The 15,364-nt window shown below is 37.7% G+C and overlaps 1 protein-coding gene across 1 annotated transcript in view; it reads left to right on the top strand.

Moving 5' to 3' along the window:
• Positions 1-15,364, top strand: part of LTV1 (LTV1 ribosome biogenesis factor) — a 388,845-nt gene that overhangs the window by 223,356 nt on the left and 150,125 nt on the right. The window contains exon 6 of the mRNA XM_044060085.1: positions 14,540-14,792. Coding sequence (XP_043916020.1) covers positions 14,540-14,792 — 253 coding nt within the window. The remainder of the gene's footprint in view (positions 1-14,539; positions 14,793-15,364) is intronic.

Here is a 15,364-nt window from a genome sequence, read left to right as displayed (position 1 = left end):
AAGTGATGTTTAACCATTTTAACTCCTGTTCCAGGGATACAGTACATGTTAATGAAGGTGCATACTTTTCTTTTTATTTCTAGAGTTACTGAACAAATCGTACCTTTATTATCATATAGGTACTTAGGATTTTAGGTGTAGGTATAAAGTTTCTCCACAAAATAACCACCCCTCTTTTTTCAGGTTATACTGAGAGCTAGATAACAGTGTAATATTTAGTATTAAGTTTGTCTTCTTGTAACATATTGTCTCCTGTAAAAAGATAATCTGAGTATTCAATAATTTTAGAAACTTATTTAAACTACCCCTCTTTCAGATATTGTTTAATCCATTAATATTAATGGAAATGCACTTTAGATATGTCATATATTCGACACAAATGTAGACATCAAAATTCCAGAAGTATGAAATTAACAATGAGTCCCACTCAAAACTTTTGAACTGCATTTCAGTAAATATATGACTAATAATGCCGAGATTATTGACAATATACTTGAGTAACAATAGTAGACACTAATAAAAAAACAGCACATTTCCCAGTAGATTAAACATAAACGTCTGTTACCCATCTTTCCCCTCAGGGAGTCTAATGCTCCTAGTTTGAATAGTGGATTTGTCCAGACATTCTCACCCATCAAAAAAAGCATGTCCAATACCTCTCTACTACAGTTAGAACAGTATGATCATTGAAAAGGAAGAAAAATAAGCAGTTAAACTTCACACACACAAAAACTCAATGAACATTTAACCAATTTCTAGTTTATACAATGACCCTTATCTGTATGCCAAATTAAAGATGTAGAAGTTGTACAATAATGAGGACCCTGTCAAAAAAGCAATTACTTGAAAATGGAACTCAGAATCCAAACCAAACGTATTGGAAGTAGTGAATATAGTAACAGATGAAACAACCGTATTGGAAGTAGTGAATATAGTAACAGATGAAACAACTGGAATTGAGATCTTTAGAAAAGGGTAGGAACAAACTACATATGAAAAATGGGAATTGTGGGAACCATACATACAGGGGAGGAATGAGGTTTGAATGAAGGCAGGACTTAAATGAGCTTTGTAAATATTTGATCGAAAATGATTGGGTAGATTATAAGTGATGTATAATGTTTGCAACTGGGAGTGTGTCATGGTTTGTGATGAGAAATGTTTGCAACTAGGATTGTGCTGGTGTGGTTAGTTTTCATTTATACAAATGTGTGATTGCTTATTTGATAAGTGATGGTTTAATAAAGATGTTTCTTGTTTAAAAAAGGGGGGGCAGGAATTGATGATAATTTATGTAATGCTGCTTAGGCTGTATGATGTATAGCAATATATATAAAGTATGTTTGTTAATGTTACTTTAATACAGATTGATTACTTTTGTATAAATGTAAATTTGCCTGTGTCACAAGTGATGATTTAGTAAAGGTGTTAACAGGGTCCTCATTATTATTATTTTTCTTTTTATCTGTGTGTCACCACTAACATTCTTATAGGAAGTAGCCAAAGTCAGCACAAACAAGAGGACTGTTAACTAGTTTGCAAATGATATCATGGCATCTTAACATCAGACAGGCTTGGTAAGATATAAGTATATTGAGAGAATGTTAGTATGGTATTGCTCTACAACATCAAATTGCAACATCATGTTTGCTGTATGTTGGGCATTTCCTAATTAAATAAGACCTAAAAACAAAGACAATTATAATCCCTATATAAAAAGTCCAACATTTAAAAGTTAAACATATTGTTAAATATGTTATTGAATTGCAAACTCAACTGCATTAATATTTTAATATTTGACGTCTGTCTAGTGCAGGTAAATAGATATTAATTCTGTTTATTGCATTAATTTATATAGATATGATTTTCATTTTCTTCTAAATATCTTAACAGTCAAGTAACACAGACAGAACTTCTTAGCTCATGTGGAAGCTCTCCACTAGATGAATAAAATGCTGCTGATAGTATGCGTGTAACTTGAGTGGTTGGTAAGATATTGTAAATTGTTTACACACTGTTACAAATGTAATAGTTATTGTGTTTACTGTGACTTATAAAATTTGGTTTAAGACCTAGAACCTAAAGAATATTACCACTATAAAAATAGTTTGTGCTGAAGAGTTTGGCATTTATACTTCTTTCATAACCACTATGGTTCCAGAAATATGAACATTAGTTTGAAATGTGATGACATACTTTGATCCTTTCAAAAGGCTTAGGCTCCACCTATTAGAAATTACAGTGCAAACTAAGCTAGATCCATTGGCGTTAATGAGTTAACTGGAAACAACAAAATGAGACTGGAATGAAAGTCTGTTTGTTAATTACCCAATCTTGTGCTGAGCAGGTGCCAAGTCTTTTGTACTTTCACAAGACATATACTGCACGGTATTTTGGTTAATAATGCTTTATTATATGCTAACAGTATCCGGATACTGTCTTTAATAACACTGTTGATAAGCTGTAACAGTTTGTATAAATTGTGGAATGCTGGATAACAGTAACAGAGTTGATAAATATATCTAAAATGTCTGCACGTGTGTTTTGATAATATCAACTGAAAGTCTTTTTTTTCCTCCTGAATAGTATGTGTATTTAACCTGACTTCTGTACTCCGGCACAAGTGTTTCTGTTCTGCAGTCCAAAAACTAATTTCCTTTCTGGAAAGCTGGATATTTAATCTTTTCTGTATGTCAATCCAAACTAACTTAGTGACTTCAATGACTCTGTCTGAACTATATTCAAAAACCCTGTAATGTTTTACATGCCTCCTTAGTCTTGGTTTCCCAACTCTTGTCTTGCATGTGCCTTATCTAGCATTACATATATATTTCCCTTCAGAAAGGAACATCTTTATTTCTGCACATCTCATGTTAGCCAGCAAGATAGAGTTGTCTTTTCCAATGAACTGTCTTTCTTGAAACTGAATGCATACATAAAAACACAAGTCTGACTCAATATTTTCAGGCGTGTTATTCTATCTTAATGTACTGTAGTGAATTCACTAAGAATATCCTCTCTCTAACAGCTCCTCCTAAGGTCCCTGATAAAAGTTTACAGGGACCTTCTTTTGTAGTTACTTCGTATCTGTATTGCTAAGTATTGTAATCTAGTTTGAATATATGGCTTTATGCCACCTTACTTATAATCAGCAGATGTGTCCTGATGTCCTGATAGATAGTGATGTCCCTTATGATCTCAAAGATACTGTTAGCTAATACCTCCAGCAACTTGGCTAATTTATGTAATTCCCAAATAGCTTTAACAGCTACATATGCAGGAACTATACCTGCACCAGTGATTACCCCATTACCTAGGTCCATAGTCTTGAATCTTTAAGTCTAAGTTCTGACATATGTGTCATATATCTAAAACCTGCACATTATTCCGAAAATCAGTGTCTTTTAATTCTGTGGTTCCTAAAACTGATTAGACCTTGCTTTTCCAGAAACAGCATGAAGAAAATAGCATACACATCCTCAATTTGTCTCTGTGAATATTAAGCTAAGTTGGATAGTATGAACTGGTAACTCTGCCTATTCGTCTTCCCTGTCTCTGCATGCTGTAATGGTAAAATTACACTGTCTAGTGCTAATGTTTTCTACCTTATGAACAGGTGCCTTATTGTACCATGATATAGCAAATGAAACCTTTTCCTGTTGTCCATAGATTTAAATTCTCAAACATTGTACCGATTAGTCCTTTTTTTTTTTTATTATATATTCTATCAAGTATGATGGCTATTTTCCTGAAGACTAATTGAAATCAGTACTAGAGGGATACCTTTATAACTGGTCTTGAAGCATAGTTACCATATACTGTATCTTGTGTCTGTAAATTTTCAGCTAGATTTGTTTTCCTGAATAATATGATAATGCTATTTACCTTTTCAATTTCTGTGTGCTGATGTTCTTCATGTTTCACTGTTGCAGTCATTACATTTGGGTAATCCTGCTGGCAGGTAGCCCTCAGTCAGCCTGAATTCCAAAGTCCTGGGTCCTGCGTCGGCTGCTGTCGCCCCTTCCCTGACATCAGGTCATCAGGGGTATAAATGATGCGGCCAACGCCATTTTCTTCAGTCTTTCTTGCCACGCGGTGCCCAAAGCAGAAGCAATTCGCAACTGCCGGTTGGCAGACTCCTGAGATTTTCGTGTTCGAGTTTCAGATCCGAAGTCTTCAATAAAGCTAAGTACTCCATTGGGGAAACTTTTTTTTCTTGCTCCAGACCGATGTCAGAAAAAGTTAATAACTGTATTTCTTGTTGAAAGCAAATACCTCATAAGGACTTTCATTCTTACTGTATTCTTGCCTAGGCCCTGATCACAACGTTGCTGGTTGTCGGTTTTGTGCTAGATTTAACCAACGCACCATTAAGTGTCGGTATGATTTTGCTTTAAACTATTTTGGACGCCGGTTTAATTATCCAGAAATGTTGTCGGATAGCCATTCGACTACCGAAGTTCACAAAAAATGCAAAGAAAAGGAGAGAGATAGACAACAGAGGCCCAAAACCGACGACGAAGCTCTAAGCCAGTCGCCGGTTCTCAGTGAGGCACTTTCGCAGCCCCTGATGCCCGCTACATTAGAGTCACAGGCTGCTACCGACTCCCACGTGGAGTTGGCCATGCTGCTAGAAACTCAAGGTATTGTAGCCTCGGATACTGTTCCTTCAGATGGGTCCGGAGCCGCTGAGCAGGCACCGGCTTCTGAGGGTGTATTCAGACCTAAACATCTTTACATTAAACCTACCTCAGCTTCAAAGGCAAAGACCAAATCACCTTCTAAAACAAAGAAACAAACACAAGAGCCACGTGGACAGGCCTCTATGCCCAAAAAACAGATGCTCAAAATGGCCAAAGACTTAATTACCTCGATCACGGGTTCCCATCCCCCTCCTGATAAGAGGCCAAGAGACTGACTATGAATCTTCAGATCAGGTTTCTATTTCTTCTGATTCCTCTTCTGATCAGGAATATTCTTTTCCCCCTTATGAGGATTCTGATGCTGAAGAATCTATACCTTCAGCTTCTCCTCCAGAGGACTATTCTTTTGGGGAAACCTTGCATACCATGAGGGAGCATTTCCACTGGAAGAGCCAAGATTTTTCAGAATCTAAAAAAAGGCTCAGGGATTTCCTTTTACTACATCAACACAGGCCACTAGCCATTCCACCTGTGTTAGATATTGTAGATGATGTGTTTTCGGAGTCTAGTCTTACCCCTGACTCCTTACCTCCAGCTCCTGTTGAGCCTGACAGATATTACAGGGTTCCTGACTCTCATAAATTCCTTTTTAAAAACCCTGCTGCAGACCCAGAAACTATTTCACAGGGTCCCAAAGGAGTTAAGGCTTCCACTGCAAAAAACCCTACCCCCTCTGACAGAGATTCTAGGGCACTGGATAGATGGTGAAAAAAGGTTTACACATCTGCTATCTTGGCTATAAGGGCCTTAAACTGTCAGTTACATATGCTCAAATATCAGCAACATGTCATGGCATTGCTTAAACAGAAAATGTTATTAAACTCTGAATGTGCAGAAAACAAGGAAATGCAGGATTTATTGCATGCAGCTGAACAAGTTAGAAAGCATACTTTGCAATGTGGTTTTGATTCTTTGGAGGCCTCCTGCAGGGCCGCAGTTACGGGTTCTGTAATTAGGAGGCATGCTTGGGTAAAGGAACAAAATCTGCCTGATCATGTCAAGGCTAAATTATTAGATGCACCTTTACAGCATTATACTTTGTTTGGTGTTACGGCAAAGGAGTTGTTAAAGAAAATGGAGGACAAACTAAATCCATGCAAACTGTCAAAGATTTTTTACAAGTACAACCCCCTAGGTTTAGTAGACACTGGCCTACAAAGAATTGGTCCTTTCCTGTGTCAGACAGACCTCAAAAGGGCAGATCCAGACACCCTAGAGGCAGATCCCAGGCGCAAGGTTCCTACAGGTCAAAACAATGGGGTGCTTCTACCTCCAAAGTTGGAGAAGACAAATCACAACCATACAGGAAACAGTCCCAATGACTTCCCCCTGCCTGCACCAAGCACTTATCTCCTGGCAGCACCCTTAGGGGGAAAATTTGCACTTTTTTCACAAAAGTGGCACATTATAACCCAGGACAAGTAGGTTCTAAATATCGTGTCCCAAGGGTACAAGTTCCATTTCCATACCCTGCCAAAGGCAAACGGCTGGCCAGATCTGCCAAAAAATCAATGGGCAGAGATACAAAAACAAGTCTCATCCCTCATGGACATGGGGGTCATTCAACAAGTACTAGAGCAAGAGCAGAGACAAGGATTTTACTCAAGACTGTTCTTGGTACCAAGAAAGGACAAGACCTGGAGACCAATACTGGACCTATCTATTCTGAACACATTCCTGGATATACCAAAATTCAAGATTATGACTTTGCAGCAGCTTCTGCCCATGCTGGGCAAGAACGCTTGGCTGGTGATTCTAGACCTAAAAGAGGCATACCTGCATGTCCCAATCAGACAATTATGCAGAAGATACCTCAGATTCAAGGCTGGCTCAGTGCATTGCCAATTCTCTGCACTGCCCTGTGGCTTATCTACTGTGCCCAGGGTCTTTACAAAGTGCCTGGCACCAGTAATTGCATTCTGCAGACAAAGAGGAATACAGATATATCCTTACTTGGATGACTGTCTAATTCAAGCAGAGAACAAGGACATTCTTCTACAGCATCTGGCGTTTGTGAAAAGACTTCTAACATGCCTAGGGTACACAGTCAGTGAAAAGAAATCAAAACTAGTACCCTCTCGAGATAATATTCCTGGGTGCAAGCTTAAATACAACTGCCCAGATGGCTTATCTCACGCCAGACAAACAAAGACAACTGACTACTTATTTCAAAATGTTGGCAACAAAGGCCCAGTTATCTGCAAGAAAATTTCTGCAGGCTTTGGGCTTCATGGCATCCTGCATCCTACTAATTCTATATGCAAGACTGCATATGAGGAAACTTCAATGGTACCTAAAAAGTGTTTGGACTCAACATTGCCACAGCCTGGAAACAATGATTACTCTCATTCCCTGCCTACAACAGGAGTTTTGATGGTGGGCAAAGGCTTGTCACCAAAACAAGGGACAGCCATTCACATTACCCCAGCCAGGCATACACTAACAACGGATGCATCAGATTATGCCTGGGAGGGCCCACATCGCAGGATGATGCATTCAAGGCACATGGTCCTCAACCCAAATGCATTTACATATCAATCAAAAAGAGATGCTAGCTGTTCAGAATGCCCTGACAGCCTTCAGAGACCTACTTCATCCGGGACAACTACTGATAAAGACAGACAACAACATGGTCATGTGGTATGTAAACATGCAGGGGGCACACATTCTTACCCCCTTTGCAGACTAGCCATGACTTTGTGGGACACAGCATTAACTTACCAAGTACATCTGCAGGCACAATTCCTGCTAGGAAGGAAAAATACTCTGGAAGACGAACTAAGCAGAAACCTCATGGATCCCCATGAGTGGCAGCTGGATCCACAAGTCTTCAGCATGATAACAAGGAAATGGGGATGCCCGGACATAGATCTATTTGCCTCCCCTCACAACTACCAACTAAAAAGATTCTGCACAAGGACTTATCACAGACAAGCATGGAAAGTAGACGCCCTGTCAGTCAGCTGGAAAAACCTATCAGTATATGCCTTTCCCCCACTGCCTCTCCTCCCCAAAGTACTCCTAAAGGTCAGACAGGAGAAGCCAAAAATGATACTGATTGCCCCAGACTGGCCCTGCCAGTACTGGTTTCCAATCCTATAGAACTTGTCTCAATGCCCAGCTTGGACCTTGCCCTCAAATACCTCATCTACTGTCCCAGCAAAACATTCAGATCCTGCACAGCCAACTCAGGACTTTAAATCTGGCAGCATGGCGGATAATGTAGTCATACAAAACACACCTCTCAGTAAAGCTGTGATGGATGTCATTTTGGAGGCCAGAAGGCCTAGTACTAGAAAATCTTATGCTGGAAAATGGAAGAGATTCTGTGCTTGGAACCAGGGACAAGGAACTGATACAGTGGTGCCAAATATTCCTCAGATTGTGCAATACTTAACTGAGATGCTGGACAAAGGCCTATCTTTTTCATCTATTAAAATTCATGCCTCTGCCGTTTCGGCTTAGTACAATACGGAGCCACCAATCTTTTCTCATCCCTTATTAAAACAGCACCTCAGAGGAGCCAAAAATTTAAGGCCTCCAAGGAGATCACTAATGCCTGCATGGGACCTCAACTGTCTTGGAAAAACTCACCCTGCCTCCATTTTGAGCCAGCTGCTACTGCTGATATAAAGTTTTTATCTTGGAAAACAGCTCTGCTCCTAGCAATAACTTCTGCAAGACGAGTTTCAGAGCTATAGGCCCTCATGGCTATGGAACATTTTATCATTTTTTACCCAGACAGGGTCTCTCTGAGGACAAACCCAACATTTATGCCTAAGGTGGTGTCCAGTGTGGCTCTTAACCAAACTATTCATCTGCCAACTTTTTGTCCAAATCCACAGAACAAGGGGTAGAGAATTCTGCACTCTTTGGACGTATACAGACAGCTTAGATTCTACATGGATAGAACCAAAGTTTTCAGAAAAACAGAGCAATTACTAGTGGCATATGCTGCAGGATCACAAGGAAAGGCTATCTCAAAGCAAACTATTTCAAAGTGGATAGGCTACTGCATTCGTTTCTGCTACTTATGCCATGGCAAGCCAGTGCCTAAGGGCATTAGGCCACATTCAATAAGAGCTGCAGCCACTTCAGGAGCCTTTCTCAGGGGAGTACCAACCAAGGACATTTTAGAAGCTGTTACTTGGAGTTCAGTGCACACCTTTACAAAGCACTATTATCTGCCACTCTACTCTAAATCCAGGGCAGGCTTTGCCACTGCAGTTCTGCAGGGCCTCATAGCCGCTCCTAATGCTGTTTAGCTCCAGCCTCTCATCCATAGCTTTGGGACTCTACCCAAATATGATGACTGCAACAGTGAAACACAAAGAACATAAGAGTTGTGTACATGTACCATAAATGTAGATGTTCGAGTGTATTCACTGTTGCAGTCCAGGTTACCCACCCGCCATCTCCCTTTCTTCTGATAGAACCTACACTTCCTTCTCTGATTTATACAATCTATGTGGTGTATTTGCTTGTAGATGAAGGTAAAGTGTATATTGGTGCATGTATTTATTTATAAATTTTGGCTACCCTTTTTGGGGGCACCTAACATCTGGGGGCAAGAAAAACTAAAGAAAATGGTGTCAGCCGCATCTTTTATACCCCTGGCGACCTGACATCAGGGAAGGGGCGATAGCAGCCGACGCAGGACCCAGGACTTTTGAATTCAGGCCGACTGAGGGCAACCTGCCAGCAGGATTACCCAAAAGTAATGACTGCAACAGTGAATACACTCGAACATCTACATTTATGGTAAGTGTACACAACTGTACTTTATAGATGTCTGCTCCCTAAATTTGTGTCTTAAATATCCTGTAAATATTTATATGCTCTCTGTATTCCAGGTCTAAGCCTTTGCATTTTCTGTTGTCCTTTTAACTTTCCAATATACAATAATTATGTAAAGTGCACTGTAGTCTGTAAATTAATTAACAAATTAAGTATGCCCTGTTATGGCTTGAGTATACTGAATAACTATTAATACCACTCTTTATCTTAATTAACCCTATTATATACAATTCTGTCACTTTACCCTTAAAACTGACTGAATAATGTGAAGTAAAAGTATTAGTCTTGTATTCTGCAATTTGACTGAAATGTACTGTACTGAACGCACAACTGAGTATGGATGTCATATTCTGAAATTTACATTGTAATCTGGAGGTTTACTACAGGAATACCTTTTCTGCCAGTGTTACCTGAAAACAGTTAAAAATAAACTGAAATCTGGTAATGTTATATTCTGGAGACTAAACTATTAATACTTTTTTGCCAGTATTTTTTGAACATAGATAAAACATAAATTGAAAACTAGTACTGTTATATAACTGTCTGAAAACATGAGAAGATTTACATACTTGCTTTAACTCATACATTTTAACTTTAAATAATTTGGGTAAACTGAAAACTATTGCTGTTGTACAATTATTTGAAAACATAAGAACGTTTATATACTCACTGTAACTTTTGACAAGTTTAAGCCTTACTCTGCATTGTCCCAGTCACTGCTGAGCTATTGGAGGTGGTTTTAGTGTCCATGTCTAGCATCTTAGGCCCTCCAAACCTGTTCTTTAAATTTCTTGGGCAAGGCTTGGTGACTGATGTCTTTGACTGTATTTAAAATGACTGCAAAGCACAAAAAGCAGTGTTAGGTCTTTAAAATAACATCTGTAGCTTCAATAATTGTAAATTGATAGCATTGCTTGTTGCCCTGACGTTATTTACAATTTTCTGCATGAAATAAACATACATTCTTGTAAATCTGTATGTAAATCTGTAAGCAAACTGATCATGTATTATAGTGAACTAAATTGATGTAACTAATAAATATTCTTGGAAGTCACTGACTGAACTGAGTAATGTACTTACAGTGAAATGGAAAAGCTGTAACTCTATTAAAACCTCAGTTTTCCTGGAACAATGACCTCATTTTTATTTCCTGACTATATGATAATTCATGGGTGCATGTTTTTTCCCAAAGGGAGCCCATGACTCTGGCACCAAGCATCTGTTGGGGATTCAAGTAGATGCGGATAAATGGTAAGAGCTGTAACTTGTTTATAAGCATAACATAGGAGCTGAACCTGTGGTCTGATCTAAACTTTTGACTGTACTGTCTTTTTTACAATGTGGCACTGACTTTAAATTTTACATTCTGTAAACTAGCAAAACATCATTTTGCAAAACTTTACTACCATAATACAAAGCTCTTAACAGTGACTGCTAAACAAAACAGTAACACAAAAAAATTCATTTGACAGATCTGTAACTGTAAACACTTTAGTCTACGAATTGACTTGACTGCCCTTTCTGATATACCTTACACAACATAAATGCGTAACTGGCCACACCCAGTATAACTTTTTGAGTACTATAGCTGTGTCAGCTGAACTGGAATTTATTTCATCTTTAACCCATAAATCTGCATGTTTCTGTCATAACCAATTATTTAAATTATGTACATTGGTGCAGACTTCTGCATGCAAATTATTATGTGTCATCTCTGTGTACTGCTGTACATTCTGTAGCATTTTTATTTTTCCATAAAACCTTGTTAGTGAAGTCTAAAATACAACTCTGATGTCCATACCTAGTGTGGAGTTGTCACACTTTGAACTGTTAGCTGCTATAATCTTTGACCCTTTAAATCCTGGCAGAACTGCATTTGTGTCCTCTAATAAACATCTATTTGTAACTGAAGTTGATTTGTCTGTATTAATCAGTACATTATTCCATAATTTTTCTGTAAACCATAAAATATTGTAATTTCTTTCAACCTTAAACAATGACAGATAAATGCTGTGGTTTGGTGCTGAACTATCGCACTTTTTATAGATAAGCTGAAAATCCTTTTTACAGAACCAGCAGCAGCACTGACTTGAGCTATGAAATGCATTTTTTCTTAATTTTGCTCTGAAACAGTAGCAATTTTTACTTTGCATTGAAGTCTGTACATCATTTATGCTGGAATTTATTTTATCAAACTCTGCACTCTGATCCCTCTTATGTTCCCTCATTGCATTGTTTGCACTGGTTGCATTCTGAACATTTATAACTTGAGCTTGAGACATTGCCTGCATGTTATGTATGTTGACTGTATTGACTTATGTATGTGCAATAATGCAACTTAATTCTGTACTTTGGATTACATGTAAAGTAGACTTTATTGCATTTTGAACATTTGTATTTGAAATTGTACTGTAACTTGGCTCTAGATTTTGAATTACATTCCTGATAGAAGCTGACTTGTTCTGTGAATCATGAGACAGTGTCTGTTGCAGTCTGCTTCTGTGATTTAACCCTTTTGCATCTAAAAATATTTAACATTCCTGAACTAATAACTTTGAAATTTAAATGAACATTTTACCCAATTTTTAACTTTAAACCAAACATTTACTGGTGTCTTAACTGTAGAAGTATTACTTGACATGTTTATACAAGAGGTGTGAAAATGTCTTTTACTGATATACTTAAACATTCATGAGCTGTTAGCTAAAAAGCACATATAAAGTTTTACATAACTGTATGATTCTGGAAGAATGTGTCCTGTAGTCTGCAGCTTTTTAAACGTTTTCTTGCTTTTTGGCTGTGTGACATCACACTGGAAACTTGAAAATTTGTGTAGGTGATTAAGTACATTGCTGTTAACTGGATAATATCTTTTTTTATATTCTGAAAGAACACTTCTGAAGGTTGTAGATTTTCTGAAGTTGTGCTGATCTGCTGAGGTTCTTTGAGACTTTTTCTGAAGTAAATGCAGGTGCTCTGCAATTTAGCTGCATTTACTGTATGTAGAGGTACATATTAGTGGTGTCTTAGTGAAAGGTCTGCTCCGTAAGGAGAAAATTTAGTGCTGTCTGCTCTGGCCTTATTCTGTAGGAGTTTACAGTCTCCCATCTGGAAAAACACTCGTGCTGCTGAAAAGTCCATTAAGAAACTTTTGCTGTAGTTACTGATAGATGCAGTTGTTTCTGTTGAAGTTCTGAAAAGGTGCTCTGAATGAACACTGGTACCTGTAGTCTGACTGCTGATAAGGCTGCTTTGAAGGAAATACTGTTCTGTAGATTACTCTGTAGAACACATAATCTGACTTGCTATGGAGTTTTGGGACTAACTTTTATTGCCCCCCCCCAATTCTTAGTGGCTCGCCATTGAAATAATTAATTCCAGCATACTACATTTTTTATTAACTGAAAACAACTGATGTGAGACTGGAATGAAAGTCTTTATTTGTTAATAACCCAAACCTGTGCTGTACAGGTGCCAGTCTCTCCTTTATGGGCCAAATCCTTTGTATATTAACAAAACATATGCTCCCTGCAAACACTGTAGTTATGTTAATAATGCTTTATTAGATGTTAACAATATCAGAGTGCTGTCTTTAATAACAATGCTAGTAACAATAACAGTCTGTAGAAATTCTGGAGTGTTGGATAGCAATAACAGTGCTGATAAATATATCCAAAGTTTCTGCACATATATTTTGATATAGACTGAAACAGTGTTTTCCTCCTGAATAGTATGAATATTTAACCTGAGTTTTGTACTCTGGCTCGAGTGTCTGTTCTACAGTCCAAAAACTAACTTCCTTTCTGGAATGCTGGATATTTAATCTTTTCTGTATGTCATTCTGAACTAACTTACTGACTGTGTCTGAAGTATATCTGAAACCCTATAATGTTTTACATACCTCTCTAGCTTTGGTTTTCCCAAGCCTTGTCTTGCATGTGCCTGCCTTGTCTAGCATTACACATATCTTTCCCTTGAGAAAGAAACATTCGGTATTTTTGTATTTCTGCACAGCTCGTGCATAGCCAGCAAGATAAGATTCTTTTTTTTTCTAATGAACTTTCTTGCCCTAAAACTAAATGCATACATAAAAACACAAATTTAACTATATTTTTGGGCCTATTATTCTACCTTAATGTACTATAGTGAATTCACTAAGAATACCCTCACTCTAACAGTAAATTTGACTTAACTTTTATTTTTTTATAAAGGGACTTGCAGATGTCTTATTACTGGTATCTTCCTGTATTTAGTTGGAGTTTATCACACTTCTGTCAGCTGAGGATATAGGGCTTTTAAATGACATTACCTAATTTATTGAATATAAAGTGGATGCTAGCTTGTTGAGTTCAACTCCCCAGTCACTCTTCTCAGTAGGAAGTCCACGTGGTATGGTTTCTTTTGTGTCCACGTGGTATGGTTTCTTTTGTGCACTGACAGCAGTTCCTTTTGTCTGTGACTTTCTCCTTTTCTCTGTGATTGTACAGTTGCAATTGTAAGTAATTGGTAGTGCAGAATGCAAAGCTCCCAGAAAAAAAGTACCTTCATCCAGTTTTTCATCTATTTGAAATTTAACTGATTCTTTAAGCAGTGCAGAATGTCTAAAGGAGAATTATGTTCTTTGCCTTAAAGTTCCATTCCTTAAGTTTAAAATCAAAGTGAAACCATAAGTACATATTATTTTACTAACTGTGGTGTTGCCTAAAGTTATTTCCTAAAATAGGTGCTAATTATTTTTGCTGTTGCTAACATTTGTCTTAAATGTTTTGTAATGTGTGCTGTAAAGTTAACAAGCAGGTTTAGTACTTGTAGTATATACAGTAAGAGTTAGGTGTTTTCAGTATCCTTTGTTACTGTATATTTTCTTGCTGATAATGAAGGTTTCTCGGTTGTTCACTGATAATGAACCCCACACAGATTTATCTGATCAGCAAATTGTAGCAAGTAAATAGGCTCATAATTCTTTGGCAAAGCTTCTTTATCCTTCTGTCATTATTGTTGACCTTTTAGGGGTAATAGTGTCAATTATTAATTTTTAGGGAAGATGAAGCCAATGATTATGGTGATGAAGATGAATGGGAGGATGCTGAAGATGAGGATTTTGATTCTGAAGGTCCTCTGTCTGAAGAAGAAGAGGAGGAGGAGCCTGCATTTCCCATGACAAATGGCAGACTTGTGGATGATATGTTTATGAATGAGGAGACAAGGAGCCGATTTACTGATTACTCTATGACTTCATCTGTGATTAGACGCAATGAACAGTTAACATTGTTGGATGAAAGATTTGAAAAGGTAAGCTACATTTGTAGAACTTTCTCCATGAATAAAACCATTCTGTAAAAAGGAGCTTAAAATGTTGGTAGCTATAGAAGCATGGTGTTTGAGATGGCTGGAATTAATAGGTACAGTCTTGTCAAAATGTAGGGCGTCTTGGCACTAGGAACTCATAAATGGAAATTTTCCCAGCCTATAAACTTCTACCCTCTACTCCTATATTGCTTGCTTCATTTCCTGTCTAGATCTCAAAGTACAATAAGAGCTCACGTAAAGGACACCACTTCACCAGGCTGCATTTTTTTTTAAATAGTTAGAAACATGATTGCAGTTTTATGTGCCTAAATGACTAGTCATCTTTTTGAGTACAGCTAACGTTTTTGTGTGTGCTCAGGTCAATCTGTTTCCTTTTTTCTTGGACATTTTTATTTGAAGTTACTGTTCCTCCCCTCACCTTTCCATCTCGATAAATACTAGATTGCAAAGAGGTTTGCTTATTTTATTTTCATTTTATTTTGTTTTGCTTGGTTTATTTTTACTAATGTTGTAGAGAGCCTGTGTAGTGACTGTTTTTTATAAGTAATACATCT

The sequence above is a fragment of the Protopterus annectens genome, chromosome 1.part2, assembly GCF_019279795.1.
Source record: "Protopterus annectens isolate FY-2018-M chromosome 1.part2, PAN1.0, whole genome shotgun sequence".
Taxonomy (NCBI): Eukaryota; Metazoa; Chordata; order Ceratodontiformes; family Protopteridae; genus Protopterus; species Protopterus annectens.
This window is presented reverse-complemented; position numbering and strand designations above follow the sequence as displayed.